The sequence below is a fragment of the Oncorhynchus keta genome, chromosome 18 (genome assembly GCF_023373465.1).
Source record: "Oncorhynchus keta strain PuntledgeMale-10-30-2019 chromosome 18, Oket_V2, whole genome shotgun sequence".
NCBI lineage: Eukaryota > Metazoa > Chordata > Actinopteri > Salmoniformes > Salmonidae > Oncorhynchus > Oncorhynchus keta.
The window spans coordinates 24,618,179-24,642,017 of record NC_068438.1 but is presented as its reverse complement, the minus strand read 5'-3'; the positions used below and the strand labels follow the sequence as shown (position 1 = coordinate 24,642,017).

The 23,839-nt window shown below is 44.8% G+C and overlaps 1 protein-coding gene across 2 annotated transcripts in view; it reads right to left on the bottom strand.

Annotated features, from left to right (window-relative positions):
- LOC118397490 (cell adhesion molecule DSCAM-like) overlaps positions 1-23,839 on the bottom strand; it is a 139,619-nt gene that overhangs the window by 29,121 nt on the left and 86,659 nt on the right. For both annotated transcript variants that reach the window (XM_035792276.1, XM_035792278.1), the window contains exons 4-11: positions 8,825-8,971; positions 8,332-8,610; positions 7,836-8,111; positions 6,202-6,498; positions 4,771-5,043; positions 3,146-3,424; positions 2,740-2,859; positions 338-517 (exon numbers count right to left, since the gene is read on the bottom strand). In XM_035792276.1, coding sequence (XP_035648169.1) covers positions 338-517; positions 2,740-2,859; positions 3,146-3,424; positions 4,771-5,043; positions 6,202-6,498; positions 7,836-8,111; positions 8,332-8,610; positions 8,825-8,971 — 1,851 coding nt within the window. The remainder of the gene's footprint in view (positions 1-337; positions 518-2,739; positions 2,860-3,145; positions 3,425-4,770; positions 5,044-6,201; positions 6,499-7,835; positions 8,112-8,331; positions 8,611-8,824; positions 8,972-23,839) is intronic.

The following is a 23,839-nucleotide window of genomic DNA, read 5'->3' as shown; positions in this document are numbered from 1 at the left end:
CTCTCCCTCTCTTTTCCACATGGCAGACTCTGCTTGAATGAAGAGTTGAACGTGTAATGGAGGGGACATAAAGTCCTTAGCTGCTCAACAAAAAACACATGGTCACACCCCGCCACCCCCCCATGGCCAAAGTACCAGTGACTATACTGTGGGGTCAACATTTTACACTTACCCTTCTTTCCTCAGACCCAAATTCACAGACATGATACAGTTAAATAAAGGTTAAATAAAAACAATGAAATACATACTTGTCATTTGATGCTTCACCCAACAAAACCAAACAGTTTGTCTAACAAGGAAGTCAAAAAGAAACGTTACAGTAGTTTTGGAGTCTTACTTTTGACGGTGAGGTACATGGACTTGCTAACGTCAGCTCCCACATCGTTGCTGACCTTACACAGGTAGTAGCCGCTGTCCTCCTCTAGCACGTGTTTGATTAGCAGAGAGCCGTTGACCAGCAGCTGGATACGGGAGCCAGAGTTCAGGGCGATGGGCTGGAACTGGGGAACCCCGTTACCTGGGGTGGAGACAAGGAGGGACATGAATCATGGATGATACACATTTCAAATGCATTTAGCACGTTTCAAAAATCACCATCATAAACATTTTGAATGTAGAAGTCTACAATATCCTCTAATCCTTAATCGGAACCATTGTATTTATGGCATAAGCAAAGTAAGCTTAAGAGCACATGGGGGTGGTGTTCTACAATTTCCCCTAACTAATTTAAACCCAAAGCTACTACTGTTTTTGTTTTTAAAGCTCATGTTTTGGGTGCAGACTATTGACAGATGCACATCCTTATTCAACTTGTACAGCGTGTAACGCTTCAGTGACAAAGCTTTAGGGATTTAAGGACAGTAAACATGCATCTTAACGCTGCCCCTAAACCTCAGCAGCTGTTGTGGAGAATGTAGCCACTAAAAGTGGGTAATCATGAAAGAGATGGTGCCCATGTTCAACACCAGAGCAGATTGTAAAGGAAGAAAACAACAAGACTGCAATGAGGCCTTGAAACAAGGAATCAGCCAATGAAATGATGTGCCGTTTCCTTTACACAGCAAAGTACTTTTCTTTTCCTTTGTTTTTACATGTGAGGATTTATTTATCCACTGACTCTCAGGATTTGATGCCTGTAAGCTATGATTGGTATTTTTCATGTGAACAACACTGAACTTGTAGGCATGTACATGTACAAATCTACACATCAAAGACGGAAAAATGTATTGTACATATATTTTGGGGTAAATACAACCTAATCCCCAAAGCATCGATTTTGTCTTGGTGAAACACAAAGATTAGTATTAGTATGTACACACTTTTGTGGGTCAAATAGTATTCAAATATCTCTGGTGGTGAGGTATACTTCAGCATACCAGCACACAGCATTATACTTTTCACATATCAGGGAACAAGTATATTTTCTATAATCATCCATGTTTCCGTTGGAGGTAATGTTGGACAGTCTCATTCAAAAAGGTCAAAATGACTTACTGTAGTGTAGGAAATGTCTAATGCTGAAAATGTTCAGGTCAATGAGCTGCCTGGGAATGGAAACCCACTCAGAGCTGTAGCAACACATCCAGGCTCGCTCATAGAGTATTAAACATATGTCTGAACTGGGCCAGATATCAGCATGCGCTAAAGTTAGCGTGTAAAGATAAGGACATTTCGTGAGCTGTGGGTTTTGGTCCTTAATTAAAAATGCAGTCAAGTGCTTCTGGTTAACGAGGGGTCAAGTGGCAGTACTATTCCCACTCTGCTGCCTTGTAAACGAGAAGAGAGAGAGATAGAGAGAGAGACAGAAAGTGAAAGAGAGAGAAAGAAAGAGAGAGACAGAGAGAGAGAGTGAGACATAGAGACAGAGAGAGAGAGACAGAGAGACAGAGAGACAGAGAAAGTGCTCTTGGATCATGGATTTTGCATATCCAGAGAAAGCTAGCAGTTATGATAATACCAGCTGACCTTTCCTTATTCACTTTTCTATTTCTCTGTTGCTCTGCTCTGCTAACACCTGACTGGGAGAATAAAAAGCATCTCCAGTGCCATAATATACAGCAACACAGACACTTGCACTTATAAATTAGAGGTACATCTCAGATAAAGGCGCCGGCCAAGTCTTCTCTCGCCATCGCCGTAGTGAAGGATCAAGGTTCTGTCAGGCGTTATTAATCAGACAGGGCGTCTAAGATATTCAGGAGCGTCTCTCTCACATCAAACCCAATCTCCTCTCGGTCCCAGGGAGCCCAAGTCAAAAACAAATCCCATCAAAGCCTGGCTGCTGAGTCTGGCCCTGACCCACACCTTTGATGCCCCTCACACTGCCCCCACACGCCACACCATTGGTTGGATTAGTTGTCGTCTCTCCATTGGGGGAAGATTTCACCCGTGTTATGGACGGAGCAGCAAACACCTGGGTACCCTCTTCAGCTATCCTGGTCAAGTGCTGTGCCACTTTATTCACCTGCTTTCTCCCACCTCACTGGTAGCTCCCCCACCAAACAACCCACAGTGGCTTCACATCTGTGACTTGTGAGAGTGTATGTGTACACCTGCAGTTGTTGAACCACATCATACATGGGCTGTGGATGAAACCATATGTGTTCAATTACAACTACAGTTACTCTATCCAAAACAGCTGCTGTTACATCCCGAAACAATGTCCTTTAATACGTTTGTATAACCATTGAATTAATGCTACCGACAGTCTTCTGATGCTTGATTTACGTATATGTTTACCTTTGGAGTGTTTCCATACGAGGGTGGGGCGTGGATAACCCTCAGCAGAGCAGTTGAGGGTCACAGTTTTGCCATAGATCCCATCCTGGTCTGTGGGCTGCACCACAAACTGGGGAGGAACTGGAGGAGCAGAGGGAACCACACACAGACTGACTTACTAGTACTTCTGAGATAGAAAGATAGTATGAGAGATAGATTAAGATTGACAAAAAAGTGTGCAGTGGAGAGAAATATACAGTATAAAGACAGATGCGAAGCAACGGAGAGAGGAGCAGAGAAACAAACAGAAACAGAGAGAGAAAGAAAGACAGTAAGAGTCAGGGAGTAAGAAGAGGAGGGAGTCTAAGAGAGATACATCTAGAAGCAGTGACAGAGACAGAGGAACAACGTGCTAGCCTCCTCTCACCCCTGACAATGAGCTGACTCTGGTGCTCAACGGCTGCAGCCTCGTTGCGCGCAATGCAGGTGTAGTTTCCGTTGTGGTCTGGGGACAGGTTGGAGATCCGCAGTGAGCTGGTGAACTCTATGTTGTCAATGGTGACCCCCAGACTGGCAGGGATTGGCCGCCCGTCCTTTTGCCATGTGATGTCCAGGGGCTGGTCACCTGACATTACCACGCAGGGGATGAAGACACGCTGGCCAATGGAGAACCGCTGGAATGCAAAGGGCTGGATGTACGGTGGAACTGGAGGGGAAGAGGGGGAGAGATGACCATAACCACATTAGGCTGAGAGACAATACACTATACCGGTCCAATCTCCTGTGTGTCATACTTCAATCTTCTATCAATCCCTTTGGTCCTTGGAAATCGTTGTTTAGACTCTAAACTCAAAAGGACTAAGAGTGAATCATCACATAATTCCACCTTAGTCATTCCTCCTGTCTAGCCGAACATTCTGTACTCTGAGTCAGAGCAAACAGTACCAAGCACAGGTGTACTATTCCAGAAACAGTTGAAAGGGTGATTATGTATTTTGGCGATTCATGCCATGTCTGTCTAAAAAAGAGAAGATTAAAGAAAACCTAACGATCCTCAAGTAGGGAAAAACCACCATGTTAAACAAATGATTGGAGAATCAGGCCTCATGCTAGACTAGATAATGACCTAGATGTGAGATCCTCCTCAGTAAGTCCACTGTTGCACCTTCTCAGGGGACTCTCCAGCCATCTCGCAAGTCAGCCGTATTTGAGAATCAACAAGTTAAAATGACATTAAAATAAGCAGCACTTCAGCACTGATTTAATTCACAACAAAGTAGGGATAATGGACTCCTGGGATCTCACCAGCCGCTTTCAGAATTTGAAGCATGAGCAGAGCAAATTAACTAAGGTACTTGTAGCGGGGAAGTGTTGCTTTATATCATGTGGTCACCCTTTTCCCCCGCCCCCCCAGGCTCATCTTATGGAAATGTCTTAAGTTAAGCAGTGGCTGCATCCTTCATGACATGGATATGAGGCGTGGGGAATCACTTGTTAACGTTACCATTACGTATTCTTGGGCCTCTGGTAATCAAGCTCAATCGCTACTGTACGTGCAGTCATACTAATGACCCTAGCTTAGTCTCACATCCCATAGCAGTGCAGTCGTAGCAGTGGTGAATGTGTTACTGTAGCTTATGTTACACAATTTGATGTGAAGGCCACTGGGAGTATGGTCATTGCGAGGTCACTTCCTATCTCTGCCTACAGCTTTGCCATGTTCTACTGTCTACACTCTCATGCCTCTTAGAATGCTTATGTATCACATGGAGATGTGTGAAACTTACTCCTCAGCCTGCAGTGTCCTCACTTGCGCCAATGAATAGCTAGCTTTTCATGTGGTGCCGACTGGTAAGAAACTTCAGGAGGGTGGTCGTGTGTGCTAGCATGGCAGAGGTCAGGAGTTTGCGCCAGGTGTGGGCCAAATCAAGAGGAAGAGGAACTCGCTAAGCAAGCAGTGTGACGTCCTTTACACTTACCCAAGTGTGGTATGCTAGTGTGTTTACTGTGTACTGTCACAGTGCATGAGTCAAGGAGACAGGCTCTTCCTACCTTTGACACTGAGATGGACGCTCTGATTGGTCTCTTGGTGAGGTTTGACCAATACCCTGCAATTGTACTCTCCCTGGTCCAGCTCCTGCACGTTAGACAGCTTCAGAGTGCCGTTGTTCTCAAAAGCCCTCTGCCTGTGGTTGAAGGGGAGCAGGTGGGAGTTCTTATACCACTTGATGGAATAATACGGGTAGCCAATAACGCGACAGTGGACGTACGCGTCCCGCCCTGCGATGGCCGTGATGTTTTTCATTGGACGGATGCTGGCAGCCCCTAAAAATACAGAGAGGGAGAGAGAGCTCTCTATAAACACATTTATGGGTGAGGGGATTGTGACATGACAGTCAGCAACATCAAGCCGTATGTATTGACAGCACACCCAAATGTGTTAGTTTTTACCACAGGACCTCATGGTAGACTCTGAAGAGAGGGCTGTGAAATCAGGACCATATTAGACAAGGACAAGGTAGGGTTGGCTGACAGCTGAAAGACAGAACACTTTAGTGGACAATATTCACCGTATGAGTTAACTGAATTACAAATCCAAGAGCAACTTGAAACTAATTGTCTTGTCTGAATAAATAATCTATACATTCAGCCACAATATAATAAGTAAAAACTAACTAAGGAAACAAGAGAGCGAGAACTATATTCCCTTTTGCAGTCTAAAGATAAAACCACCACCAGCCTAGAAACAAAGTTAACCTATGTGACGCTCAACAGTTACACCACACTGGACTGAAAACCTGCCTGTCAGTAAGGCCTACAAAGAAAATAATAATAAATTGGTCAACTGTGTTTAAACATCTACACATGGAACAGCAGTGCAAATCAGCTGACGGGAATCATCTCAGCAACAGTGATCTGTGGAGAGGATCAGATGACTATTAAAGACAAGAGAGGTATTATGTTCAACAAATAAGACACAGTCAATAGAACAGACATGTTATGTATGGATCATACACACAATACACACAAACACACACTAACAAAACATGGGTGGTTGTGACCTGGCATTGTTATTGACAGTATGAGGGACTGACATGCAAACAGGCCAACCAGATATGGGTGACGACAAGCAGTGTCGGGATAGAAGAGAAAAAGACCTGGAGTATCACAATCACACTAAGAGCATAGAGGGACGATGCGATGAGAGATTCACACAGGGATACAAAATTAGGGGAAACTAAACAATGGAGTCCAAAAGCTGCAACGGAGGAATAAAGGGAGCAAAGAGAAAGAAAGAAAGAAAGACAACAAAAAAATCTGAAAATGAGTAAAAAGTAAAAAGGTTAGGAATCTGTAGGCACTTTACAAAGGAGGGAGAATACAACAAAAACCTCAAAGAAACAGGCATTGAATTTGGAAACCAAACAAACATGAGTTAGGTGTATGTTTTTGTTGTTTTGGAGGAGCTGATCTGACAAGCACCTCTTACGTTTATTCGAGCCTGGTGGTAGACTGCCCCAGCTGAGTTCCTGCAGGTGCAGCGATACACCCCTCCGTCCACCTCCTTAGTGTGAGTGATGTTCAGCTGGCTGACCACGTGGCCCTCGTTGGTCTCGTAGTGGCCGGGGTGGTGGTGGTTGTCCTTGATGACCGGGTCGTCGTCCAGGTTCCAGGTGCAGGAGGGAGGGGGAGTGCCTTTGACGTTACACACCAGGAAGACCGGTTCGTTGGGGTTGACCACCTTCTCACTGAAGGAGGACAGAATCTTCGGAGTGCCGTCTGAAAGGGGAGAGAAATGGAGACCATGAATAATGGTTAATAAGACTGAACAAAAGCAGCAATAGAATATCTATCATCTGTCACTCAAACCTGTCCACCTACCTTTTTTCTTTGCCTGCCATTATTGGGGGCAGGCTTGGCCAAATAAAAAACAGCTTTATTTTAGAGTGGCCTGCTGTTGCTATCTGCTAACCCTGGTATGTTCTACATCATTATAGATGATCAATATCCTCCTTATACAGTTCTGTGGCCACGCGAGACAGTTGCCCAAGCAACCAGGCTCAGGTAAGCAGTTTAAAGCTGACTGGGATAGTAGCCCTAATGACACTGGCTGCTCTACAGCAGCACAACAAAACGCATTAACACAGGCCCTGCATCGATCCAGGGCCAAAATCCCTTTGTGCTAAGTCACCGCTGGTGCTACTAAACATACATGGAGACAAAACATACACACAACCAGGGGTGAAACGTTCACTGGGTACAGGGGGGACATGTCCCCCCCACATTTTGAAATTGCATTTTTGTCCCCCCCCCAGTTTTATCATGGAATGTGAGGCAATGGTGTGCTTTAGGACTATGCAGACACCTCAGAGTGGTCAGGTAGGCTGAGTTTATCTGACTGGATAAAAAAATGGAACAATAATTATGTCCCCCCCACTTCTTTTTTTTTGTTTTTTGTTGTTGAATTTTTTACCCCTTTTTCTCCCCAATTTCGTGGTATCCATTTGTTTAGTAGCTACTATCTCATCTCATCGCTACAACTCCCGTACGGGCTTGGGAGAGACGAAGGTTGAAAGTCATGCGTCCTCCGATACACAACCCAACCATGCCGCACAGCTTCTTAACACAGCGCCATCCAACCCGGAAGCCAGCCACACCAATGTGTTGGAGGAAACACCATGCACCTGGCAACCTTGGTTGGCGCGCACAGCGCCCAGCCCACCACAGGAGTCGCTGGTGCGAGATGAGACAAGGATTTCCATACCAGCCAAACCCTCCCTAACCCCGGACGACGCTAGGCCAATTGTGCGTCGCCCCACGGACCTCCCGGTCGCGCGAACCCAGAGTCTCTGGTGGCACAGCTGGCGCTGCAGAACAGCGCCCTTCACCACTGCGCCACCCGGGAGGCCCCCCCCCCCCACTTCTAACACAAAAGTTGCGCTCCTGCACACAACATAAAACCGTGAACGCTCAGTCAACTGCCAAGCAGTACAGTACACATGGGAAAAAAACACATGGTAATATATTCTAACCACTGTCTTGTTACAACATCATAAATATATCCAATAACTGTCATAGCAACTTTGATCTTACAAGAAACCACTACTGTATCTCACCCTCCAAGATGACCGGAACAAAATCCTGAGCGGACATTTTGTTCTTCCTGGCGAAACATTGGTAGGCCCCTCCGTCGCTCTTGGCCATGCCCTCCATGATCAGGTTCTCCCTGCTGATGCCTGTGATCCGCACGTTGTTTCCGGGGTAGATGATCTCTCCGTTACGGTACCACGACAGCTCGTACTCATCCGAGCCACTGACACTGCAATGCAAGGACACCTTACTCCCCACGCTGCCCTTCACCTTTCGTGGGCTGACCACCGCCTTCAGGGGCTCTGGACACCAGAGAAAACACAGAACACACATCAAAAACCACAAACCAAACTGGAGGCCTATGACATTGTTATACCATGAAATAAATATTTTGTTGTGTGAACATTATCAAACAAATAGGTAAACAAAGTGACAGGGCTATAGCAGCTAACGCAGAGACATCATGGTACCCAGGCTGGGATAGCTCCTGATGTGTGAGTGTGATGTGGTGTTTGGACTCACGTTTGACAAGCAGCCGGCCCACCACCTCAGCGTTGCCATAGCTGTTCCACACCTCACACACGTAGGTGCCAGAGTCGGTGGGCTGGGCGCTCTCTATCAGCAAGCCAGTGACACTCTGGTGGAAACGTGTGTCGGGCTCCAGGGGGCTGTTGTCCTTCAGCCAGCGGTACTTGGGCATGGGATGGCCCGACGCCTTACAGGGCAGCTCTACCCGATGGGACGCCATGACCTCCCGACGGTCAAAGCCATCCAGAATCCCCGGCTCTGAGTTAGTGGGATCTTATGGGAGATAATAGAGAGAATATGTTATGATAAGAATAGAGTTCACTATTAGAAGAGATAGTGTTACGATAGCATTCACTGTGTTGTGGACATTGCAATATATGAAGATGCAGAAGTTTCTGATATATTACTGCAACATTGTGTACTGTACAGAAATCTAGATGTTTCTGGAGTACCGTTATTTAAGGGATTTAGGGCACCATAGACTGACCTGACACAAAAAGCCGGGCGCTGTTGCTTTGCCTGGTCTCGCCCGTGTAGCGATGCCGTGTGGTGCAGCGGTAGTTATACAATCCATCCTCATTCTGGACATCCAGAATATACAAGGCTCCTGTGGTTGTGATGAGAAATCTAGGTCCTAGAAGAGAAAAAGAGAGGGGAGGGGTTATTCACATAAAAAAATCCAGGAGGTCGTCTGGCCAATCAGCTCAATAGAAAACTATCCATCCAGTTAGAAGATACACCTGGTCCTGCATAATCCATGGCATTCACAAACATGAATGATCTGATATATACAGTATACACTGTGCAGTGCATTTGGAAAGTATTCAGACCACTTGACATTTTCGACATTTTGTTACGTTACAGACTTTTTCTAAAATGGATTAAATAAAAAAAATGCTCAGTCTACACACAATACACCATAATGACAAAGCGAAAACAGGTTTAAAGAAGTTTTTCCAAATGTATTAAAAATAAAAACAGAAATACCTTATTTACATATGTATTCAGACCCTTTGCTATGAGATCAGGTGCATGCTGTTTCCACTGATCATCCTTGAGATGTTTCTACAACTTGATTCGAGTCTACCTGTGGTAAATTCAACTGATTGGACATTTGGAAAGGCACACACCTGTCCATATAAGGTCCCACAGTTGACTGCATGTCAGAGCAAAAACCAAGCCATGAGGTCGAAGGAATTGTCTGTAGAGCTCCGAGACAGGATTGTGTCGAGGCACAGATCAAGGGAAGGGTACCAAACAATGCAGCATTGAAGATCCCCAAGAACACAGGGGCCTCCATCATTCTTAAATGGAAGAAGTTCGGAACCACCAAGACTCTTCCTAGAGGTGGCCACCCAGCCAAACTGAGCAATCGGGGGAGAAGAGCATTGGTCAGGGAGGTGACCAAGAACCCAATGGTCACTCTGAAAGAGCTCTTGACTTCCTCTATGACAGGGCTGTCGAACCCTATTCCCGGAGAGCTACAGTCCTGTAGGTTTTCACTCCATCCCTCATCTAGCACACCTGATTGTAATAATTAACTGGTTGAAAAGCTGAATCAGGTTGGTTGCCACTGGGGTTGGAGTGAAAACCTACAGGAGCGTAACTCTCCAGGAATAGGTTTGGATAGCCCTGCTCTATGGAGAACCTTCCAGAAGGACAACCATCTCTGCAGCACTCCACCAATCAGGTCTTTATGGTACAGTGGCCAGACGGAAGCCACTCTTCAGGAAGAGGCACATGGATTTTGCCAAACGGAACCTAAAGATTCTCTGGTTTGATGAAACCAAGATTTAACTCTTTGGCCTGAATGCCAAGTGTCGCATCTGGAGGAAACATGGAACCATCCCTACTGTGAAGTATGGTGGTGGCAGCATCATGGTGAGGGAATGTTTTTCAGCGGCAGGGACTGGGAGACTAGTCAGGGTTGAGGGAGCGAAGTACAGAGAGATCCTTGATGAAAACATGCTCTAGAGCGCTCAGGACATCAGACTGGGGTAAAGGTTCACCTTCAAATAGGACAATGACCCTAAGCAAAGAGCCAAGACAATGCAGGAGTGGCTTCGGGACAAGTCTCTGAATTTCCTTGAGTTGCCTAGCCAGAGCCCGGACTTAAACATGATCGAACATCTCTGGAGAGACCTGAAGATATCTGTGCAGCGACGCTCCCCATCCAACCTGACAAAGCTTGAGAGGATGTGTAAAGAATGGGAGAAGCTCCCCAAATACAGGTGTGCCAAGCTTGTAGCATCGTACCCAAGAAGACTCAAGGCTGTAATCACTGCCAAAGATGCTTCAACAAAGTACTGAGTAAAGAGCCTGAATACTTATGTAAATGTGATACTTCAGTTTTTTATTTGTTATACATTTGCAAAAATGTCTAAAAATCTGTTTCTGCTTTGTCATTATGGGGTACTGTGTGTAGATTGAGGAGGGAAATTTAAATTAAACAATGTTTTAGAATAAGGCTGTGATGTAACAAAATGTGGAAAAAGTCAAGGGGTCTGAATACTTTCCAAATGCACTGTATATACAAACGTATATGGACACCCCTTCAAATGAGTGAATTCGGCTATTTCTGCCATACCTGTTGCTGACAGGTGTATGAAATCGAGCAAACAGCCATGCAATCGCCATAGACAAACATTGGCAGTAGAATGGTTGTACTGAAGAGCTCAGTGACTTTCAGTGACTTTCCAACAAGTCACTTGATCAAATTTCGGCCCTGCTAGAGCTGCCCCGGTCAACTGTAACAGCTGTTATTGTGAAGTGGAAATGTCTAGGGGCAACAACGGCTCAGCCGCAAAGTGCTAGGCCACACAAGCTCACAGAACGGGACCAGCGAGTGCTGAAGCGTGTAGCGCGTAAAAATCGTCTGTCCTCAGTTGCAACACTCACTACCAAGTTCCAAACTACCTCTTGAAGCAACATCAGCACAATAACTCTTCGTCGGGAGCTTCATGAAATGGGTTTCCATGGCTGAGCAGCACACCAGCCTAAGACCACCATGTGCAATGCCAAGTATATGCTGGAGTGGTGTAAAGCCGCCACCATTGGACTCTGGAGCTGTGAAAATGCCTTTACTGGAGTGATGAATCACACTTCACCACATGGCAGTCCGATGGACTGATCTGGGTTTGGAAGATGCCAGCATTACTCTACCTGGCCCAATATATAGTGCCAACTGTAAAGTTTGGTGGAGCAAGACTAAGGGTCTGGGGCTCTTTTTTATAGTTTGGGCTAGGCCCCTTAGTTTTAATGATGGGAAATCTAGGGATAGCCGGCTTTTTTTCAATTTTCGCCTAAATGACATACCCTAATCTAACTGCCTGTAGCTCAAGCCCTGAAGCAATTATTAGTACCATTTAAAAGGAAACATTGTGAGGTTTGTGGAAATTTGAATTGAATGTAGGATAATATAACACAATAAATCTGGTAGAAGAAAATACAAAGAAAAAAACAACAGTTTTTTTCTACCACCATCTTTGAAATGCAACAGAAAGGACCCAGTTCCAGCCATCACTCTGTTTGTAATTCCTATGGTGTCCACAAGATGGCAGCAGTGTGTGTGAAAAGTTTCAGATGGATAACTTAAAGTATGAGCGAACTACATGCCATTTAGTGCGAAGTCACCCAGGTACATTTGGGCAAATCGTGGAGGAGACATTTGCATTCATATTACATTTTTATGTCAGAATATTGTCAAATCTGTATACTTGGACTTTGATTTAGCTTTTCCAGTATTAGTAGCCATATTATAAATTCAACATTTGCAAAACAACCAGTTTTCATAACATAAAAGGCATGCTGTCGTACAAGGTTAGTAGCTACATTTTACGACAGATACAGGGTCTCATTGGCTATCTAGCTATCTTTATTTGACCCCGATTGGCCCCCGAGTTGTTCAAGTGAAGACCGCCCACGTCATCGGCATGCCATGAAGGCGTCGCTCTCTGATCAAACATGGTGTTCTATAGGATATACTACACCCCTTATGATATAGTGAAGTCTGGTTACGTTCTAGGAACTCTGACGAATACAAACGGACGTGATTTGACTGGTTGAAACAACGTTTAGGGTTAGATTTTCACAGATTCCTGTCTTTGCAAATAGAACGGGTGGAAATACAAAATCGATTGTTCATACTATATGGACCTTTTTAGGATATGAAAAAGGATTTTGTCTAACAAAACGACACTTCATGTTATCTCTGGGACCATTTGGATGATAAATCAGAGCAAGATTTCAGGAGGTCCATACAGAAATTGTTTGTCAAGATCGATGTGGAAGAACTTCCGACTGCGGGCCAGGCCTAATTGCCCAAACATCAGTAATGACCTCACTAATGCACTTGTGGCTGAATGGAAGCAAGTCCCTGCAGCAATGTTCCAACATTTAGTGGAAAGCCTCCCAGAATAGTTGTTTATTTATTTTACCTTTATTTAACTAGGCAAGTCAGTTAAGAACAAATTCCTAATTTCAATGATGGCCTAGAAACAGTGGGTTAACTGCCTTGTTCAGGGGCAGAACGACAGCTCGGGGGTTTGAACTTGCAACCTTCCGGTTACTAGTCCAACACTCTAACAACTAGGCTACTCTGCCACCTTTTGGAGGCTGTTAGAGCAGCAAAGGGGGGCCCAACTCTATACTAATGCCCATGGTTTTAGAATGAGATGTTCCACAAGCAGGTGTCCACATGCTTTTGGTCATGTAGTGCATATCCTTGAACACATCATACCAAGACCTTTTACCTGAAATAACCTTCACATTTGACCTCTGTCCTCCCTAGCTCCAGTAATCTATCTGGTCTGAACCTCTGCTTCAGAAACCAAGTCCTCTTTGGGTGTCACTAGCAGTTCAGTCTGTGCAGTAATATTATGTTAATTCTGGGGATCAAACCCGACTGAGTGGGGTTGTCAACATCCATAAGGAATGATACCTTCCTCTTGCAACCATGCGTTATCCCCATGAGAGCAGATTGATGTCAAAACTGATCGAAAAATGAATTTAGAGAGATTGTCTTCACTGTGCTTTGGCGAGCATGCTACGACAGAGACAGCTTAGTGAGCCTTTAGGTCCCAGGGTACACCAGCCAGGGGCAGCTTCAGTTAAAACCAGCTATAGTAGCAGGGCCGTGCCTTGTCTCTGACAACGAGGAGGATGTCTTTAGATAAAGCCTGATCAAAATAGACTGTAAAACGTCATGCTTACAGGCCCCATGTGGCCTGAAATGTACAGAGAATCAATGACAAGTCAAGCATAGGAACAGTATGTGTTTTTTTTACAAAGTTACCAATTGGTCAAATATACAAAAGGACCAGAAAAACCTCAATTTAATATGGGCATATTTAATCATTAATTCAATATCTATTGTTTATATTAATACATAATTACAAATATAGTGCCTTCAGAAAGTATTCAGACCCCTTGACCTTTTCCACATTTTGTTACATTACAGCTTTTTTATCAAATGGAGAAAAAAAATCCTCATCAATCTACAGACAATACACCATTATGACAAAGCGAAAACAGGTTTTTAGACATTTCTGTATATTTATAAAACATAAAAAACAGATACATTTTTTACATAAGTATTCAGACCCTTTGCTATGAGACTAGATATTGAGCTCAGGTGCATCCTGTTTCCATTGATCATCCTTGAGATGTTTCTACAACTTGATTGGAGTCCAAATGTGGTAAATTCAATTGATTGGACATGATTTGGAAAGACACACACCTGTCTATATAAGGTCCCACAGATGACAGTGCATGTCAGAAACCAAGATAGGAGGTTGAAGGAATTGTTCCTAGAGCTCCGAGGCAGGATTGTGTCGAGGCATGGATCTGGGGAAAGGTACCAAAAAATGTCTGCAGCATTGAAGGTCCCCAAGAACACAGTGGCCTCCATCATACTTACAGCTGAAGTCTGAAGTTTATATACACTTAGGTTGGAGTCATTAAAACTTGTTTTTCAACCACTCCACACATTTCTTGTTAACAAATTATAGTTTTGGCAAGTCGGTTAGGACATCTACTTTGTGCATGACACAAGTCATTTTTCCAACAATTGTACAGACAGATTATTTAACTTATTCACAATTCCAGTGGGTCATAAATTGACATACACTAAGTTGACTGTGCTTTTAAACAGCTTGGAAAATTCAAAAAAATTATGTCATGGCTTTAGAAGCTTCTGATAAGTTAATTGACATGATTTGAGTCAATTGGAGGTGTACCTGTGGATGTATTTCAAGGCCTACTCTCAAACTCAGTGCCTCTTTGCTTGACATCATGGGAAAATCAAAAGAAATCAGCCAAAAAATTGTAGACCTCCACAAGTCTGGTTCATCCTTGGGAGCAATTTCCAAATGCCTGAAGGTACCACGTTCATCTGTACAAACAATAGTACGCAAGCATAAACACCATGGGACCACGCAGCCGTCATACCACTCAAGAAGGAGACGCGTTCTGTCTCCTAGAGATGAATGTACTTTGGTGCGAAAATTGCAAATCAATCCCAGAACAACAGGTAGGCCAGTTGAGAACAAGTTCTCATTTGCAACTGCGGCCTGGCCAAGATAAAGCAAAGCAGTGCGACACAAACAGCACAGAGTTACACATGGAATAAACAAACGTACTGTCAATAACACAACATTTTTAAAAGTATATACAGCGTGTGCAAATGAGGTAAGATTAGAGAGGTACGGCGAAAAATAGGCCGTAGTGGCGAAGTAATTACAATTTAGCAATTAACACTGGAGTGATAGATGTGCAGAAGATGAATGTGCAAGCAGAGATACTGGGGTGCAAAGGAGCAAAACAAATAAACAACAATATGGGGATGAGGTAGTTGGATGGGCTATTTACAGATGGGCTATGTACAGGTGCAAGGATCTGTGAGTTGCTTTGACACCCGATTCTTAAAGTTAGTGAGGTCTCCAGCTTCATTGATTTTTGCAATTCGTTCCAGTCATTGGCAGCAGAGAACTGGAAGAAAAGGCATTCAAAGGAGGAATTGGCTTTGGGGTGACCAGTGAAATATACCTGCTGGAGCCTGTGCTATGGGTGGGTGCTGCTATGATGACCAGTGAGCTGAGATAAGACGGGGTTTACCTAGCCTGTTGTGACTCGGGGGCAGTATTTTCATTTTTGGAGAGAAAAAAACGTTCCTGTAGTAAACAGGATATTTTGACAGGACAAGATGCTAGAATATGCATATAATTGACAACTTAGGATAGAAAACACTCTAAAGTTTCCAAAACTGTAAAAATATTGTCTGTGAGTATAACAGAACTGATGTTGCAGGCGAAAGCCTGAGAAAAATCCAATCTGGAAGTGCCCCATGTTTTGAAAGTGCTGCGTTCCAATGAGTCCCTATTGAGCTGTGAATGGGCTATCAACCAGATTACTCTTTCTCCGTCTTCCCGAAGGTGTCTACAGCATTGTGACGTAGTTTTACGCATTTATGTTGAAGAATACCCGTAAGCGGCTACATTGCGCAAGTGGTCACCTGATGCTGCCAGAGAGATTCTCGCGTAAAATACAGAGGTAGCCATTACTCCAATCGGTCCTACTGAAAAACGAATTGTCCCAATGGATATATTATCGAATAGATATTTGAAAAACACCTTGAGGATTGATTATAAACAAAGTTTGCCATTTTTCTGTCGATATTATGGAGCTAATTTGGAATATTTTTCGCCGTTTTCGTGACTGCAATTTCCAGGCGATTTCTCAGCCAAACATGAAGAACAAACGGAGCTATTTCGCCTACAAAAATAATATTTTTGGAAAAAAGGAACATTTGCTATCTAACAGGGAATCTCGTGAGTGAAAACATCCGAAGCTCATCAAAGGTAAACGATTTAATTTCATTGCTTTTCTGATTTCCGTGACCAAGTTACCTGCTGCTAGCTGGACAAAATGCTATGCTAGGCAATCGATAAACTTACACAAATGCTTGTCTAGCGTTGGCTGTAAAGCATATTTTGAAAATCTGAGATGACAGGGTGATTAACAAAAGGCTAAGCTGTGTCTCAATATATTTCATTTGTGATTTTCATGAATAGGAATATTTTCTAGGGATATTTATGTCCATTGCGTTATGCTAATTAGTGTCCGGCGATGATTACGCTCCCGCATGCGGGATGGGGAGTCACAAGAGATGAGCAAAGACTTATAGATGACCTGGAGCCAGTGGGTTTGGCGATGAATATGAAGCGAGGGCCAGCCAACGAGAACATACAAGTTACAGTGGTAGGTAGTATATGGGGCTTTGGTGATAAAATGGATGGCACTGTGATAGACTGCATTCAATTTGCTGAGTAGAGTGTTGGAGGCTATTTTGTAAATGACATCGCCGAAGTCAAGGATCGGTAGGATAGTCAGTTTTACGAGGGTATGTTTGGCAGCATGAGTGAAGGACGCTTTGATGCGAAATAGAAAGCCAATTCTAGATTTAATTTTTGATTGGAGATGCTTAATGTGAGTCTGGAAGCAGAGTTTACAGTCTAACCAGACACCTAGGTATTTGTAATTGTCCACATATTCTAAGTCAGAACCGTCCAGAGTAGTGATGCCGGGCTGGTGCGGGCAGCGATCGGTTGAATAGCATGCATTTAGTTTTACTTGCATTTAAGAGCAGTTGGAGGCCACGGAATGAGAGTTGTATGGCATTGAAGCTTGTCTGGAGGTTAGTTAACACAGTGTCCAAAGAAAGGCCAGAAGTATACAGAATGGTGTCGTCTGCGTAGAGGTGGATCAGAGAAATACCAGCAGCAAGAGCGACATCATTGATGTATACAGAGAAAAAAGTCAGCCCGAGAATTGAACCCTGTGGCACCACCATAGAGACTGCCAGACGTCAGGACAACATGCCCTCTGATTAGATACACTGAACTCTATCTGAGAAGTAGTTGATGAACTAGGCGAAGCAGTCATTTGAGAAACCAAGGTGGTTGAGTCTGCCGATAAGAATGTGATGATTGACAGAGTCGAAAGCCTTGGTCAGGTCGATGAATACGGCTGCACAGTATTGTCTCTTATCGATGGCGGTTATGATATTGTTTAGGACGTTGAGCATGGCTGAGGCGCACCCAAGACCAGCTCGGAAACCAGATTGCATAGCGGAGAAGGTATGGTGGGATTCGAAATGGTCGGTGATCTGTTTGTTAACTTGGCTTTCGAAGACCTTATAAAGGCAGGGTAGGATAGATATAGGTCTGTAACAGTTTGCGTTTAGAGTGTCTCCCCCTTTGAAGAGGAAGATGACTGCGGCAGCTTTCCAATCTTTGGGGATCTCAGACAATATGAAAGAGAGGTTGAACAGGCTAGTAATAGGGGTTGCAACAATTGCAGAGGATAATTTTAGAAAGAGAGGGTCCAGATTGTCTAGCCCAGCCGATTTGTAGGGGTCCAGATTTTGCAACTCTTTCAGAACATCAGCTATCTGGATTTGGGTGAAGGAGAAATGGGGGAGGCTCGGGCAAGTTGCTGTGGGGTTGCAGGGCTGTTGACCGGGGTAGGGGTAGCCAGGTGGAAAGTATGGCCATCTGTAGAAAAATGCTTATTGAAATTCTCAATTATCGTAGATTTATCGGTGGTGACAGTGTTTCCTAGCCTCAGTGCAGTGGGCAGCTGGGAGGAGGTGCTCCTATTCTCCATGGACTTTACATTGTCCCGGAACGTTTTGGAGTTTGTGCTACAGGATGCACATTTCTATTTGAGAAAGCCAGCCTTTGCTTTCCTCACTGCCTGTGGATATCGGTTCCTAACTTCCCTGAAAAGTTGCATATCGCAGGGGCTGTTCAATGCTAATGTGGTATGCCACAGGATGTTTTTGTGCTGGTCAAGGGCAGTCAGGTCTGGAGTGAACCACGGGCTATATCTGTTCCTGGTTACATTTTTTTTGAATGGGGCATGCTTGTTTAAGATGGTGAGGAAAGCACTTTTAAAGAATAACCAGGCATCCTCTAATGACGGAATGAGGTCAATATCCTTCCAGGATACCCAGACCAGGTCGATTAGAAAGACCTGCTCGCTGAAGTGTTTTTGGAAGCGTTTGACAGTGATGAGTGGTGGTCATTTGACCGCAGACCAATTACGGACGCAGGCAATGAGGCAGTGATCGCTGAGATCCTGGTTGAAGAGATCAGACGGCAGGTCATTAGATCATTAGAGGGCAGGTTGGTCAGGATGATATCTATGAGGGTGCCCGTGTTTACGGATTTGGGGTTGTACCTTGTAGGTTCATTGATAATTTGTGTGAGATTGAGGGGATCTAACTTAGATTGTAGGACAGCTTGTGTTGTTAAGCATGTCCCAGACCCAGTTTGGGTCACCTAACAAAAGTACAAAAGGCCACAGTAAAACGAGTCCGATATCAACACAACCTGAAAGGCTGCTCAGCAAGGAAGAAGCCACTGCTCCAAAACCACCAAAAAAATGCCAGACTACGGTTTGCAACTGCACATGGGGACAAAGATCGTACTTTTTGGAGAAATGTCCTCTGGTCTGTTTGGCCATAATGACCATCGTTATGTTTGGAGGAAAAAGGGGGAGGCTTGCAAGCCGAAGAACACCATCAATTGTTGTGGGGGTGCTTTGCTGCAGTAGGGTCTGGTGCACTTCACAAAATAGATGGCATCATGAGGAGAAGAATTATGTGGATATATTGAAGCAACATCTCAAGAAATCAGTCAGGAAGTTAAAGCTTGGTCGCAAATGGGACTTCGAAATGAACAATGACCCCAAGCATACTTCCAAAGTTGTGGTAAAATGGCTTATGGACAACAAAGTCAAGGTACTGGAGTGGCCAACACAAAGTCCTGACCTCAATCCTATAGAAAATTTGTGGGCAGAACTGAAAAGGCATGTGCGAGCAAGGAGGCCTACAAATCTGACTCAGTTACACCAGTTCTGTCAGGAGGAATCGGCCAAAATTCACCCAACTTATTGTGGGAAGCTTGTGGAAGACTACCCAAAATGTTTGACCCAAGTTAAACAATTTAAAGGCAAATACTAATACTAATACTAATTGAGTGTATGTACACTTCTGATCCAATGGGAATGTGATGAAAGAAATAAAAGCTGAAATAAATAATTCCCTCTACTATTATTCTGACATTTCCCATTCTTAAAATAAAGTGGTGATCCTAACTGACCTAAGACAGGTAATTTTTTAAATGATTAAATGTCAGGAATTGTGAAAAACTGAGTTTAAATGTATTTGGTTAAGGTATATGTGAACTTCCGACTTCAACTGTAAATGGAAAAAGTGTGGAACCACCAAGACTATTCCTAGAGCTGGTTGCCTGGCCAAACTGAGCAATCAGAGGAGAAGGGCCTTGGTCAAGGGAGATGACCAAGAACCCGATGGTCACTCTGACAGAGCTCCAGAGTTCCTGTGTGGAGATGGGAGAACATTCCAGAAGGACAACCATCTCTGCAGCACTCCACCAATCAGGACTTTATGGAAGAGTGACCAGAGTGAAGCCACTCCTCAGTAAAAGGCACATGACAGCCCGCTTCAAGTTTTCTAAAAGGCACCTAAAAACAAGATTCTCTGGTCTGATGAAACCAAGATTGAACTCTTTGGTCTGAATGCAAAGCATCATGCCTGGAGGAAGCCTGGCACCATCCCTATAGTGAAGCATGGTGGTGGCAGCAGCACCATGCTGAGGGGATGTTTTTCACTGTCCGGGACTGGGAGACTACACAGGATCGAGGGAAACATTAACGGAGCAAAGTACAGAGAGATCCTTCATGAAAACCTGCTCCAGGGTGCTCAGGACCTCAGACTAAGGCAAAGGTTCACCTGCCAACAGGACAACGACCCTAAGCACACAGTCAAGACAATATAGGAGTGGCTACAGGACAAGTCTCTGAATGTCTTTGAGTGGTCCAGCCAGAGCCCAGACTTGAACCCGATCAAACATCTCTGGAGAGACCTTAAAATAGCTGTGCAGCGACACTCCCCATCCAACCTGACAGATCTTGAGATTATCTGCAAAGAAGAATGAGAGAAACTCCCCAAATACAGGTGTGCCAAACTTGTAGCATCATACCCAAGAAGACTCGAGGCTGTAATCGCTGCCAAAGGCGCTTCAACAAAGTACTGAGGAAAGGGCCTGAATACTTGTGTAAATGTGATATTTTTTTATTTGTAATGCATTTGCAAACATTTTTTTTTAAATCTGTTTTTGCTTTGTCATAATGGGGATTGGTATAGATTGGTAGTGTGTAAATGTAGTGTAGATTGGTAGTGAAAATATCAAGAGAGAGGAGAGAGAGAAAGAGTCTGCAGCTTATGTAAAAGTTGACCTAGTTAGAATAGACACCAGAGTCCATGGATTTGATATCCTGAAGGAGCTTCTAGCTCCTGGTTTCAATGCAATTTTGTGAGACGGGCAACCAGCAGTGAGATCCGTAGAGGGAGGGAGAGAGGGAGGTGTGTGTATCATTGCCAGGCTTTTCTTTTAAGTTTGAAGAGAACAGGTACATCAATAATAACCCCTGCAGCATCTCTTTCATATTGATATTCATAAATTATATGTATGATTTACTTCTTCAATATTCAATATTGATTGCACAATACATTGTGCAATCAAAGTGAACATATACAATTGTGTGATTTGTATCAGAGTATTTGATATCACCAACATAGACCAAAAGCAATTATGTCTAAAAAGCCTTTATTTTTTTCCTTTCGAGTTCTCCATTTTGATTCTGTCTTTGGTACCCTGCAATCTCCGAGTGGAATCCATCTTGAGCGAGACAAAATGTTTTTTTCTCTCTTGCCACTGAGCTGCCTGTGTTCTGCAGCAATTTTCTCCCCAAGCACCTCCATGCTCATCCAGTGTCTTTGAAGCTGTCAGACCTCTGTTATTGTGTTATGACAGACTGAAGAGCAGGAAGAGGGGATGCTAGAGAGAAGACAGGGGCTCAGCAGACTGCAGCAGAAAATCAAAATGAAAGAAAATCTATTGTCTTTCTCTCTCCTATCTCGCTCTTTTTTCTATTAGTCTCTCCTTGCCTCGGACTCCTCCATTATCTGGCTTCTGATTTCACAGCACTCAGAGATATTCTGTCCCTGTTCTTCTATCAATGTTAGTCTGTAACAGATCCTCCAGACATACAGTACTATTATACACAGAGTATTCTTATACACCCCCCCCTTCAAAATAGTTATTGACACCTACCAGTGGCACCTACTACCATACCCCATTCAAAGGCACTTCACTCTCTGAATGGCACACATACACAATCTGTCTCAATTGTCCCAAGGCTTAAAATTCCTTCTTTAACCTGTCTCCTAGCTTTCATATACACTGATTGAAGTGGAGTTTACATCAATAAGGGGTAATAGTTTCACCTGGATTCACCTGGTCAGTCTATGTCATGAAAAGAGGAGGTGTCCTTAATGCTTTTGCACACTCAGTGTATATACATGTATACATTAAGCTTCTGAACCTGAGGCGAAGTCACTGAAACAGGCAGCCTGATGTTTGTGATGAAGGCAAACAGCCCAACCCTGCTCAGCCCAGATCCACACATTCCCTTCCCAGCCCAGCCCAGCTCCACACGTTCCCAGTCCAGCCCTGCCCAGTCCAGCTCCACACGTTCCCTTCCCAGCCCAGCTCAGCTCAGCTCAGCCCAGCTTCACACGTTCCCTTCCCAGCCCAGCTCAGCTCAGCTCAGCCCAGCTTCACACGTTCCCTTCCCAGCCCTGCCCAGCTCCACATGTTCCCTTCCCAGCCCAGCTCAGCTCAGCCCAGCTTCACACGTTCCCTTCCCAGACTAGCTCAGCTCAGCCCAGCTTCAAACGTTCCCTTCCCAGCCCTGCCCAGCTCCACACGTTCCCATCCCAGCCCAGCTCAGCCCATCTTCTCAGGTTCTCTTCCCAGCACAGCCCTGCCCAGCTCCACACGTTCACTTCCCAGCCCAGCTCAGCTCCACACGTTCCCTTCCCAGCCCAGCCCAGCTCAGCTCTACACGTTCCCTTCCCAGCTCAGCCCAGCTCAGCCCAGCTTCATACGTTCCCTTCCCAGCCCAACCCAGCCCAGCTCCACACGTTCCCTTCCCAGCCCTGCTGATCTGAAGGAGCTGGCACTCCCTCCATTCTCCAGAAACACACAGTCACCATCACTTTGCCCCGACAAATCAAATTTCTCCTGATTCTCATACTTAGAATCGATAAATCCATGATTATCGAAAACTTCAATAAGCACTTCTCAACGGCTGGCCATGCCTTCCGCCTGGCTACTCCAACCTCGGCCAACAGCTCCGCCCCCCCCCCCGTAGTTCCTCACCCAAGCCTCTCCAGGTTCTCCTTTACCCAAATCCAGATAGCAGATGTTCTGAAAGAGCTGCAAAACCTGGACCCGTACAAATCAGCTGGGCTTGACAATCTGGACCCGCTATTTCTGAAACTATCTGCCGCCATTGTCGCAACCCCTATTACCAGCCTGTTCAACCTCTCTTTCATATCGTCTGAGATCCCCAAGGATTGGAAAGCTGCCGCAGTCATCCCCCTCTTCAAAGGGGGAGACACCCTGGACCCAAACTGCTATAGACCTATATCCATCCTGCCCTGCCTATCTAAGGTCTTCGAAAGCCAAGTCAACAAACAGGTCACTGACCATCTCGAATCCCACCGTACCTTCTCCGCTGTGCAATCTGGTTTCCGAGCCGGTCACGGGTGCACCTCAGCCACACTCAAGGTACTAAATGATATCATAACCGCAATCGATAAAAGACAGTACTGTGCAGCCGTCTTCATCGACCTCGCCAAGGCTTTCGACTCTGTCAATCACCATATTCTTATCGGCAGACTCAACAGCCTCGGTTTTTCGGATGACTGCCTTGCCTGGTTCACCAATTACTTTGCAGACAGAGTTCAGTGTGTCAAATCGGAGGGCATGCTGTCCGGTCCTCTGGCAGTCTCTATGGGGGTGCCACAGGGTTCAATTCTCGGGCCGACTCTTTTCTCTGTATATATCAATGATGTTGCTCTTGCTGCGGGCGATTCCCTGATCCACCTCTACGCAGACGACACCATTCTATATACTTTCGGCCCGTCATTGGACACTGTGCTATCAAACCTCCAAACGAGCTTCAATGCCATACAGCACTCCTTCCGTGGCCTCCAACTGCTCTTAAACGCGAGTAAAACCAAATGCATGCTTTTCAACCGATCGCTGCCTGCACCCGCATGCCCGACTAGCATCACCACCCTGGATGGTTCCGACCTTGAATATGTGGACATCTATAAGTACCTAGGTGTCTGGCTAGACTGCAAACTCTCCTTCCAGACTCACATCAAACATCTCCAATCAAAAATCAAATCAAGAGTCGGCTTTCTATTCCGCAACAAAGCCTCCTTCACTCACGCTGCCAAGCTTACCCTAGTAAAACTGACTATCCTACCGATCCTCGACTTCGGCGATGTCATCTACAAAATGGCTTCCAACACTCTACTCAGCAAACTGGATGCAGTCTATCA